This window comes from Leptosomus discolor, chromosome 7, assembly GCF_034619465.1.
Source record: "Leptosomus discolor isolate bLepDis1 chromosome 7, bLepDis1.hap2, whole genome shotgun sequence".
Classification (NCBI taxonomy): Eukaryota; Metazoa; Chordata; class Aves; order Leptosomiformes; family Leptosomidae; genus Leptosomus; species Leptosomus discolor.
Window position 1 is genome coordinate 24,452,784 of NC_141397.1, and position 12,967 is coordinate 24,465,750.

Genomic DNA, 12,967 nt, shown 5'->3' on the forward strand with positions numbered 1-12,967 from the left:
TAGTATAAGAATCCGAAACAACACCTGGAAAAAGCAGCATCACGTGCTATCCACAACATTTACCTGTCAACAGCCCAACCTGCTGCATTAGCTTTTGTTTCTGATCTGATCCACAGTTTTGTAAGAGCTTCATCAGTCACATAATCTAGGTGGTACTTACTCAACACAGACCACAATACCCACCCAGACCATCCTTCTGCTCCTAGTTAAGATGCGGCTAAGTCTGCAATTATCATGCCATTTATTCCAAACTTCTAAAACTAGCATGTTTACCTTGAGTCTTTCGGACACTTGCTTATATTCCAACAAAAAAAGTTACAGTAACAGCTAAAATCATCTTTTGCTGCATTTGGTGTTAAGCCTCTGAATACCTGAGAGTATTTTACAGTTGCTGCCTGATCTCTCTCAGCTGCTAACTCCTATAAAATTAGTTTTTCTATTCTACTTACAAAAGAACTAACTGCATCGCCCTATTTTTTGAAAGGCAGATCCAAAAGAGTTTCAACAGTACTTAATGATGTTATAGTAATAACCAAACAATAGAGTTGCCAGCAAAAGAAAGGGAAACAGAATCACTAACTCCGGAGGTCTCCTCAGTCCTCTGTTCCCACATTCAAAACAGCAGTCACTTCCGTACCACGATTATTACTGGACAAACACACTGCTGAAGTTTGAATTTTCCCTCCTGCTGTATCTTGAACACTTTCTAATTGTCCTAATCTGAATATTTAATTCTACTGCCTCTGGATATGCCACTGACATCTTTAGCTACACTACCATTATCAAGTTTTTCATCTATCTTCTCTTCCCCTTCTCCTCCGAATAAGTTATTACAGCTCCTTTTACAGTTTAAAGAGAAGGGTTTGGGAGTTTTTGATTGGGGTGGGGCTTTTTTGTTGGTGGTGTGGGGTGTTGGTTTTTTGTCTTGGATTGTTGGGGGGTTTTTGAGGCATGTTTTTGTTTTGTTTGTTTTTTTCTTTCTCCATTTTGTGAACACAGAAGAAATACCCAGAACTCAAGAAGTGATTTTTGGGAGTACACAGCCGAGCCCTTCCATAAACTTCCAATCAGTGATACACTTACTGATTACATTTTTCTTCTCAACAGTACTTTTCATGACTGTTTTCAGCACTTCTAAACAGACCTTTTACTCACACCATACCTTACTGGTGAGGTCTGCTATATTAACCTGACTGTTGGGCAGCTGAAAGCAACTCTAAGGAAACAAACACAGCCACTGAGTAGCTGTTCCAGTGGCGTGAAACAGAGCAAGTGCCAGTCCTGCGGGAACACGGCTCCTTTGTGACTAATTAGCACGCTGAGTCAGTTGACAGAGCTGCAGAAACCAGGGCCCTGCTCAAATCACTAAGGCAAGCACAGAGAACAGCTACTAGAAGCCGCTGAACAGAGATGAGGTCACAGAGTTAAACTAAGCTATGACACAGCCTGCAGATTTCAGCACGTGTAGCTACTGAACACACCAGCCTTTGTCACTCCCAGAGCTCTGACAGAAGGACAACCTGCTGTGGGAGCTGTTAAAGGGCACAAATGTCTGCAGGCATGACTTTTTTTCCCTAAATCTCAAGTTTCTGTAAGACCCTGTATAAGGCATGATATATTCTATTTGCATAAAACAATTGAAATTAGGCTGTTGAATGCTGGCAACCACCAGGCAGTTTTCAGTTTGGTAGTTCATCTTTTCTGTCAGAATAAGCTCCAATAGGAAATTATTTGAAGCTGGTTGCCTATTGATGAACTTTCAGAACACTCAACCAGAAGGGGATGTCCATCAACCATACTTCAATTTCAATTCCTCTCCAAACGTTAGCAGCATCTAGGGGGAGCCTATAGCGAAAAATAGCTGAATTGTGTTAGCTGTCTTTTTTATGAAAGAGTGGGAAATATATCTCCCTACCTAAAAATTCTGACAACATTTGAGACACATGGGTCCATCCCAGCATCCTGTTTTGCTGATCACCCTTCTCTTTTCCCTACTTCAAGCCTCCTGGCCTCTCCTTGCTCCTCTCTAGTCCTACCCAGCCAAAGTCACAGAGCCCAAAACACTTTGAATTCTCATAAGAAACCTCACCTAAGCCCAAAGCAGCAACTACAGCTGATCAGAGATGACAGTACAACACAGGCTTTTGCTCTACATCAGGATAAGCCAGCGCTGTCACTAGAAAGCAGCAGCTTTGCCTACTCACTACACCAACCACTGTTTCCCCCTCACAGCCCATACCACCTCTTGTACCAGTATTTGTCTGTTTACAAGGTGAACTGAGGGCATACTCAGACATTCAAGATACACACATCTCGATCAAAAACACAAGCTAAGAGGTATGTTGGAACTGAGCCAAGAGGAACACCCTGTGGAAGTTTTGACATCTTAGGAAGTATCTACTGGGTACCCAAGTAGATCCAAAAAGATTTTTACCTTGGCCAGCTTTAGGCATGTTTCTATCCCTACCAGGAACAGCTGAAGTCACACTTGCAATACAATGGCACCCTTTATCAAAAAATCAAGTCTCTGCTTCAGAAGACTGGAGCAATACTATATCCCAAAGAATGGATGGCCAAAAAATACATTGCTAAGAACAAATGCCTTTCCCCTCCCCCCAACTTTATTCCAAATAGAACTGAGCAATCGTTTTGGCTCACACTTTCCCTTAAAGTTTTATGTTTTCTCATCAGCATTATCAAACTAGCGTCCTTCTTTATGCTACAGTGCAAATATCTGCATTTGGTCATTTCTGACATCAGTCTGCAAACTACAATGTCATATGTTGGAGTTAAAAGAAAGGTGAGGAAGGAGAAGTAGAACCACACATCAAGACAGTATTCAAAGTGATATTCTCCTAAGAAGTTAACTAGTGAAGCATGTAATTCGTTGCATTGCATATGGATTCACACATTCCTACTGTTTTATATTAACCTTATCCATCTTACATATTCTATTGCCTCATTTCTTTAATTATTTCAAAGGTATTTTGGAAAACCTAATAACCTATGACAACTTTCTTCCTTTTAGTTATTTCTGCTTATATGGAGAGAAACATTACACTAAATTTAGGAGACACTGATGCCCTCTGCAGCTGCTGGTTATTTTTTTGCAGGGCCAAGAAGCACTATAGCCCATTCAATTTGTCTTTTTGCCACATTTCAGCATGTCGTCGACTATTACTACCAGCCACTCCTGAGTTTTTCCTGTTAAGATTTCTACATTGTTATACCACAATTTTAGAGGTTCTGATTACAGAAGAAAAAAAAAACACCACCAAAACACTTAGAAGTGTTAGTAAGAATATTCTATAGCACACATTAATTCCACCAGATCTACCTCAAACTGACCTGCTATTTATGCTTTTTTCCTTTCTATTATATCCCTAACAGAGCTGATTATCCCATCAGTTTCTTCATTGTTTGTCTGTCTTCTCTTGGCTCAATAAACCTAAATAAATTCTCATTTCTACAAATTCACATAATGATTTTATTACCACCAGTTGGACAGTAGTTTCAAAAGTTAAGGCCAAAACAAGCCTGGAGAGTCAGAGTATAGCCTTGAGAGATTAAATACTTATTTCCTCTACCAGGACTGAAGATGATAAACAAGTAAATCACAGAAGTCAGTGCCTAGAACGGCATATTTTTAAAAATCCCGAGCAGCTTAACTGTATGACCCCCTGCAGCAAAGAATGCCATAGGTAGCACAAACGGTTTCGTTTTGTTCAACATAAGTTCCTTCTGTTATGACACAAATACAGAGCTTTTCAGTTTGTATTATCACTCACAGCTCCCCCGCTATTCCTTCTCTCTCGACCAGTTACACCTGCTCTTTTAAGGGCCCATTTTATGTACGCCCTCTCACACCTACCCATTTCTATGAACCAACTTTTGATAGTCCATGTCTGATATTCTGCAAAGACTTACAAAAAAAGCATTAAGCAAATAAGAATCTTTACCAAGGAAACAACATCAGTGTTGGCAAAAATTCTGTTACTAAAAAGTTTAACTTGTCTCAGACATTAAAAGAAAAGGCTTTGAGGACAGAAACAGATTAAACCTAGGCAGCAACATCTCCCTAGTTTTCTCAGAAACCTTGCCAGCCCAGGCAACAGCACTAAAGAGCTGCCATGAGAAAACAGGGAGGGAAACAGCTGCCTCTGCAATTAGAGCAGTCTCTGTTCTGGGTAAGATACACAGGAGAGAAAGGAATCCCGCAGAGGCTCCTATGGGGCCAGCAACAGGACTGGTCTGACAGATCCACATGACCAAGGGCTACTTCTGAGCAAAGAATCATTAGCAGTCTCTCAGAGAGGGCCTCACTGCTCCCCTCCTCAAGATAAAGTCCAGTCCACAGTAATTTTAATCAAAAGCTATCTCAGACATTAATATGCTGCTTTGGGTCTCTCCAGGAGCCAGCTAAGAAAAGCATTAAGGGGATTATCAGACATACTCTTCATCACCAGTACTGGAAGAAAAACACAAACACTTTTTTTTATAAGATATATCCATGAATCTATCAGGGTCTCTGTGTCAGGAACATGAGAGGAGAGTCTTCAAGTCCAAAGAGTTCCAAGAGGTATATTAGACCAGCAAGAAAACTAGAAAGAGAACAAATGTTCATGTTATCTTCTGAAATGTTTTAGCTCTAGGCTAAGCTTTTACAGAACTAGTATTAAGTAGAACCAAAGAGAAACCAAGGCAGGCTAGGATTTCTCCAATCTTATTTAACAGCACTGCGTTCCTAGGTGTCGCGCAGTGAAGTGTCTGCAGACAACAAGCGGATGGTACTCTAAATCACAGCCTATCACTCAAGTATGGATCACTTCAGGTAAAATTAATTCCCACTACTAATGAATTCCAGTGCTAGCCGACAAGGACAAAAAAGCTGCACAGATTTTTTTATTTTTTATTTTTTACTGAAGCTTTAGAGAATATGTCACCAAGATAAAAAAAAAGTCACAGTTTAAACCAACCTTGACCATTAACTATGATCATTAACTAGAGAGGGAACCAAAGAAATTTAAGCATTTTCTGAGATGTTGAAAGAAGTTTATATTTCTGTTAAATTTGAAAATATAAAAGCAATTCAAAGCATCTATTCTGGAGAAGAAAAAATACAAATACTGGAGTCTCCTCTAAAAGCCTTTTCTAAATAGAAGTCTGAAATAGTCAGCATTTTATTGTTTAAGAAAATACTACAATACATCCAAAGCTCTTCCTGAGGTCAATAAGCAATAAAATGAAAAGGCAGTATCAGACAAAACACCTGACTTGCATTTAAATGCATCAAGATATCTTTGAGAAAAGACATAAACATCTGGCTTAACATTATCTGAGCAATTCAATTTCTTCTGTTATTTGATTTAATTTCAAAGTTTTCCCTAACATCGGAGGTTGACCATAGTCTAAGCAAAGGCATGGGCCAGGTGATCCTGAAGGTCCCTTCCAAAACTAAGTTATTCCAGCCTTTATGTTTAGGTGTTCTGCAAGCATTTTTAATTTGGAATCCTACAGTAGATCGTGCCATTAGTCTCAACATTTAAGTGAAATTAAATAAGAATAAAAACCAGTCAGTCTCTAAAACCTGAAGATCCAATAGTTTTCTACATGCTATATATCCATGGTCACTCATGGTCAAACACATCCTGGTTTTCATGGTGGTGAGGAAAGCATTTCTCCATACATCATTAAAACCATTTATTGAAGAGTCACATCTTGATTAAACTGCATATTTAAATCTTTTCCATCAAAAGGTTTCAATCATTAATCAGGAGAAAAAGCAAAAGTTAAGAACTTGTGTGTCACTTATCTAAATGCAGTCTTACTCAAACATTTCCAAATTCTTGTACCAAACACTTTTAATCTAAATTCACTCAAAAAATTAGTGCACATTGAAAGTCCTTACAACTGCCTTAAAATAAATTAGGCAACATACTTGCATGCTTAATTATGACAGTAAATTTGTAAGAACATTTAAATTATTCTGAAGGATCTAATTTAAAAGTTCTTCCATCACTTCTAGAAGCCACCTGGCAAAGAGTTTAAACAGTTCAAATTGGTTTCACATCTTAGTAAATGGCACTACAACTATCTTCCCAAATTATTTTTGCCCACTTTTTTAAGTAAGAAGAATTTGAAACTATTACACATATACACACATTTATGTACGGGGGGCTTGTGTATAAAATGAGTATCTATATTCAGACTTAATACATATATGCACATATATAAATACATATATAGCTATAACATGCATTTGGTCTTTTTTGTGTGTCAAGTATCTTCCTTTAATTTCCAGATAACTAAAATACATTTTGCAACATCTTGTAAGGTTGTATGTGAAAGTGAATGACAACATAATTATCTCATAGTCTAACGGACAGTTCAATATATGCAGAAAAGTGTCATGATATAACACCACATTAAAACTGAAACTGATTCCATATACCTTTATTATACTTTTTCTTTTCCCATTCCTTTGACAACAGGAGGGCAAAATAACATTCACTCGTTTTAGAAAACAAAGACTACAAATAAAGACTTTTCCCAGAAACGCTATCATCCAGTCACATTTACCCATAATTCTAATAGTCTTATTTCCGATATATAATATTTTATATAATATATAATATATAATAATTAATGCCATCACCTGGGAGAAGAGACTGTGACAGTGTAATTATATACTCTTACATAATCTCTTTTAGCACAAGCAGCAGTTTTAAATACTGAAGGAGGTAACACTCAAACATTCCTTAATCCACTTTATTTTTTCCAGAATATAGCCACATAGTCTTATGAACTAACACATATCCTGGTATTTACTGCTTTCAAAGTATCTTCAAGTACCTCCACCGAACATACTAAAAAAAAGGTTCCAAATTTTTGTGTTCAAGTTCACAGAACACTGATGCCAGCTGTGGAGAGCATGCAATGTGGTTAATCATGAAGGATAACACCTTGGAAGAAAGTTACTGCATCATTAGACTGTTGCCTAGGAAACTGAATTAAGCCTGTTATCAGGCATTATACTTCAATACAAAGATTACTAACATGCCTTTCAGACTACTGGAAAGCATCGTCCTACAACTACTGCATTGATTTTTCCCAAATCTAATTTATGGCATATATGTAGGCTGTAAAGATGGAAATAGTAATAAAGCGCTCATGTTTTTCACTTCTTCGCAAAAAGCCTGTAATGCTTATGAGGGTTAATATTCAGTCACATTAGTTGTTTTCCTCTGCTCTTAAAGAAATCTGTCCCCATCATAATGGAACAGGAAATTAAACAAGGGAAAAAAAATGTTTTGTCATGTTACAGTTGGACAATACACTATTATAGTTCCATCACTTACTGAGTTCTGAATCATGAATAAACACACCTCAGGGTCACCAAAATGTAACGCTCTTTATTAAGAAAAAGATACACTTAAGGTTTGAGTTATTTTATGGCAAAATACAGCTATAAAGTGAAACTTCACCTAGAAAATAGGATTCACTGTATTTTAAAAAAGGCAGAATGATGCGGAAGTCACGGACACAACATGTACGACCAATGTGATCAAGTTAATGCCACTTTATTAAGGGATACACAGCAATTTATACACTAGCACAAGGCACACACGCTATGTCCTGATTGCTAACAGGTTAATGCTGCTTGTCCATTCACTTTCTGCCTTCTTATGATTGGTCCCGGTGTGGTGTCCACCCGCCTTGCTCTGTTTTCTTGTCTTTGCAGTCCAACTTGCTTATCTCTTGGCAAGGTATGCAGTTTCTTAATCTCCCTGCCCTTGCCTATGTCTGTAACAACAGCTGCAGTCTGTTGTTACAGTGAGGCCCCTTGGTCTGGATCACTCATAATATGTCTATTTTCTTTCAGCCACTCCACAGCAGAATACAGGAATAGGTAGGTATTTTATATATACATCTTCCTTTACTATACTCACGGTGCAATCCTGATCTTCAGTGAGAATGCACATACCTACAATAACTTACTGCAATAAATAAGAAGTTAACTGTATTTTTAGTATTTCAAGTACTAATTAAACTGCCTGGAAAAGTTCTATTATGCTTGTCTTTGAAAAATAACATACTCACATTTATTTCACCAAAACAGAAGTAAATGCCTACCATATAAAACACTACTAAGACTTCCTGCGGGGCTATAAGCACCTCATTACTTCGTTGAATTATTTTGCTTCCAAACTTCCCAACATTTTCAGGCTTAATACCATGATTTTTGATACCATCTGTATTTTCTCCTCATACCAGCTGTATGAATTGCAAATGTGTGATACATGATTACCCACCTCATTAACTATGTTCACAAACAATGACCTAACTGGACATAACCAAGACCAACAAAAAAAACCCCACCAAAACCAAAAAAAACCCAGATAAAATGGCAGTTTGCATAGTTGATTTTTCTCAAACACATTAACTTTGGAAACTTTGTAGAAACTTCATAGGGGAAGATTATTTCTTTCTACTTCTAAGCAATTTTCATCATCCAGATGCAACGACAGGTTATACCTAAAACCTGAACTAAAAGTACTCCCATAGGCTTTCTCCTGAAGAAACTGGCTGCACATGGCCTGGATGGGCAAACTCTTCACTGGGTAAAAAAACCTGGCTGGATGGCTGGACCTGAAGAGTTGTGGTGAATGGAGTTAAATCCAGTTGCTGGCTGGTCACAAGTGGTGTTCCCCAAGGCTCAGTACTGGGGTCAATTCTGCTCAATATATTTATCAATGATCTGGACAAGGGGATCGAGTGCACCCTCAGTAAGTTTGGAGATAACACCAAGTTGGGCAGGAGTGTTGGTCTGCTTGAGGGTAGGAAGGCTCCATGGAGGGAGCTGGACAGGCTGGATTGATGGGCTGAGGCCAACTGTGTGAAGTACTACAAGGCCAAGTGCCAGATCCTGCACTTGGGTCACAACAAGACCATGCAATGAGTGGCTAGAAAGCTGCCTGGCAGAAAAGGTGTTGTTTGACAGCCGGCTGAACATGAGCCAGCAGCGTGCCCAGGTGGCCAAGAAAGCCAACAGCATCCTGGCCTGTATCAGAAATAGTATGGCCAGCAGGAGTAGGGAAGTGATTGTGCCCCTGTGCTCAGCACTGGTGAGGCCGCACCTCAGATACCATGTGCAGTTTTGGGCCCCTCACTACATGACAGATATGGAGTTGCTGGACCGAATCCAAAGAAGGACAGCAAAGCTGGTGAAGGGTCTGGAGAACAGGTCTTATGAGAAGCAGCTGAGGGAACTGGATCTGTTTAGCCTGGAGAAGAGGAGGCTGAGGGGAGACCTTATCATTCTCTGCAACTACCTGAAAGGAGGTTGTAGTGAGGTGGGTATCTTGTCTCTCCTCCCAAATAACAAGCAATTGGACAAGAGGAAACAGCCTCAACTTGTGCCAGGGGAGGTTTAGATTGGATATTAGGAAAAATGTCTTCACTGAAAGGGTTATCAAGCACTGGAAGAAGCTGCCGAGGAAAGTGGTTGAGTCACCACCCCTGGATGTACTTAAGACATGTAGCCATGGTGCTTAGGGACATGGTTTAGTGCTGAGCTTGGCAGTGCCAGGTTAAAGGTTGGACTTGATGATCCTAAGGGTCTTTTCCAACCTAAATTATTCTATGATTCTACTTCCTTCTGGCATCTGTAAAGAACTCACTACAGCTAAGAGTTAGGACACACAGCGTCAGCTATGGCATTGAAGAGACAATATATCTTTTATAAAAAGTGCTACCTCAGATACTCAGAGGAGCTCTCTGCAGAACAGCCGTGCGGAAGGTAACTCAGCTAACAGCGCAGTTGGATTTTCACATAGTCCTCAAGAAGGGGTCTTACAGGAAGGAAGGTACCATAATGATAAAGGCATGGAGGAAGAGACACCACCCTGGACAGCGGACTCTAAATCCACCATTGCTGTACAGGAAACAGGTTGTTACAGTAGGCAGGAATATATTATGGCCATTTTCAGGAAGCAGTGATATAATAAGATGACAGATTATCAATAATTATGAAACTAATAGATGACATAAAACCAGATAGAATTATGCCACTATAAGCATACGCTGAATCTGTGCTTCCTCAACTCAAAAGCACTACAACAGAAAGGCACTGAAAGGAGAAACAGTAAGAACTGTAGAACCATATGTATACAAGAAACAATTAAACCGGGACTCTTACCCAGGGTGGGGAAGAAGGAAGGATAGTAGAGGAGAGGCACAGAAGAGATCTGTAAAACGAAGACTGGCTGTCAAGAAGGTAAGAAATGACGGCTCACCTCTCTAACACTAGCAACTATTGAGTTATCAGTCCAAAACAAGAGTTTTGCATAATCAAGCATTACTACAGAACACTGTAGAAGCCAAATGCCTATGTGGGTTCAAAAACCAACCAGATAAAGCTGTAGGAAAACAGGGTGACAAGGGAGACACTGATAACACCATTTGCCTCAGCTGGCCCTAAACTGCGAGACTGCTGACAGCTAGGGGGTCATACTGAAGGAGTTATCACTGCATGTTTGTCCTGTTCTTACTTTCTTCTCAGGCATCTGCAAACGGACCACTGTCAGACATGAGTCTTTGGTCTGACTTACTGGAGTCATTCTCCAATTACATTAGAAGCCAGACCTGCAGAGTCAACACAACATGATTAGGGAAGCTGCTGGTTCTTTAAGTTTTGTTGAAGGAAGAAGTTTTCTTGCTCACCAGTGTGCTTTTAACTACTCTCATAAACCCCAGACTATCCATACTCTGACATTTACAATAAAGTTTTTGATTACTGCTTCACTGACAAGAACTGAAAATGAGCCAAATCATGGTATAAGACTTAGAGAGACAGCTACCAACTGAAGAGAATTCATACTATAAATCGCTTTTTAAAAGTCAACCAAAATAAAGATTGCTTACTGCCTTTACTTGAGACAAACATCTCAGTGTGTGTCAAGCTTTTATATAAGGTGATCATGCACAACAGTGACTCGCATATTCAGCACAATGCACTGTACAGGTCTCGATTATCAAGATGCTTAGAAGACCCATTTCAGCTGAAGGCACTACTACACAGCTTTTCTAAAAAGTACTTCTGGAATATACAGCTTCAGATGTCTATTGATGTTACACATGTTTGATGGTCACTCAGTGCCAGTACTTTTTTTTAAATATAAATGCTACTAAGTACTGAAATTTAAATCTTTAATTTGCTCATAATCTCAAACTACTCAAATACTGGGACAAAAGTATGTTTTCAAACTATTTTCAAATAGTTCAAACATAAAAAGGCCAGAAACAGGAGAAATTAAAAAAGCTTTCCAACCTTTAAAGTTGCTGTAATTTTAAGTTCTACACACCACTAAAATTTAAATCAAAGTAAAACTCTGAAGCCTAGCACTGTTTGTAGCTACAAATGGAGACTATTCAGAAATCAATATTCTGCATAGCACAATATGCCTCCAGTTCCTTTACACTGCTCCAATACAAAACTAACCAGCCAAAAAAAAAACCCTCTGCAACAAAATAAATTTAAATTCTGTAGCACTCTATTGCAGTAGTTCTACAATGTCCTGAAATACGCTTCCAATGAATTTAGTTAGTAACTTGTCATAAACTATACTTTGTATTCCTAAACTTTCAAATTTAGCTGATTTCTTAACTCTTGAATACAAAAGTAGACAAGTAAAGAAGAGGAAGTTTAATGTTTTGACAGACAATTTCAGATAGTTGGGGATGTGGGAACAAGATGCAAGATAATTCACACAAATTTTGGAAAAGGACATTTAAATTAGAAGCTTCTGTCAGAAATAGCCAGTGATATAACAGCAATGTTAATGCTTTTATATCACTATCTCTTTTCAAGGACAACAGCAAAATGAGCTGACCAACATAGTCTGCTTGTACCTCCCAAGACAACTGTTTCATACTCAGGCACACGTAGATCTATTAATTTGAAACTCATTCAAGCAAACATTTCACACAAGAATAACAAGACTTTTTTTTTCATCCCATCAAAATTTTAGGCTACTAAAAGCTGTAGTCCAGTTATCTATCAGGAGGTGGACCACAGGCTTCAGCAGACATAAGGCCCTAGTTAAAGTGATCTGCAAATAAAACCTTCAATGTTTAACACAAGTTAAAGGTAACACTTATGTTCCAATGTAATTTTTAGCTGACTGTCTTGGGCAGCAGTAAGCACGTACATAGCACGGGAGCAGCAAGGAACTATACAGCATGAAACTAACTACTGAAAAGATATTTCTGGAACCTTTAAAAAAATCCCAGCCACCACCCAGAAATCAGTGATTGCAAGACAAATGAATATTTACAAGTTAATATAGAATTATTTAAATTCCAACAACAGCTATAAGATGCCTATCAATCCATTATAATTAGATCAGAAAGCTTCCAAGATGTTCCGCTTAAGCAGCTGTGGGGGGTGTCTTTTACTTTTTGGTCTTAAGAAAAAGAAAGTTATGTTTCACTTACCAGTTCCTATATAGGGTTTAAAGCGTCCCGATAGTCTGTCAACAAAGGCACCTAAAACATCTAATCCCAGCAATGCTACCTGTTGAAACAAAAGCATTAGATAGACAAAACACATCAAAGAATTCTTTAGGATATATTTTCAAGAAATCAGACAAATACATGCAAGTATGCTGGAAGACTGTATCTTAACCTAAAGATAAGTTAAAATTCCAATCAGAGAGCTGGTAATTCCTTGAAAGCTTTCATTAAGACAAAGTCAGAATACAGAATACGTTTGGAATGGATCAAGTTTATTCACATATACCAGAGCAGTTGAGATTTTTAAGTACTCGTCTTAAAGCAGAAAGCCATTACATATTAGCAACCAATGTTTCAGTATTTTCAACTACAAATTATTAAAATTCAACTTGATCTTAAGAACTAAGGAGCTGGAAGAAGCTCTTTTTTTCTTTTCCTTCCTGGATCATGTATT

At 38.5% G+C, this 12,967-nt stretch overlaps 1 protein-coding gene across 20 annotated transcripts in view; it reads right to left on the bottom strand.

The window, feature by feature from the left end:
- The window catches only part of CLASP2 (cytoplasmic linker associated protein 2), a 146,712-nt gene that overhangs the window by 121,146 nt on the left and 12,599 nt on the right, over positions 1-12,967 (bottom strand). For all 20 annotated transcript variants that reach the window (XM_086468341.1, XM_086468350.1, XM_086468340.1 and 17 more), the window contains exon 2: positions 12,496-12,574. In XM_086468341.1, coding sequence (XP_086324467.1) covers positions 12,496-12,574 — 79 coding nt within the window. The remainder of the gene's footprint in view (positions 1-12,495; positions 12,575-12,967) is intronic.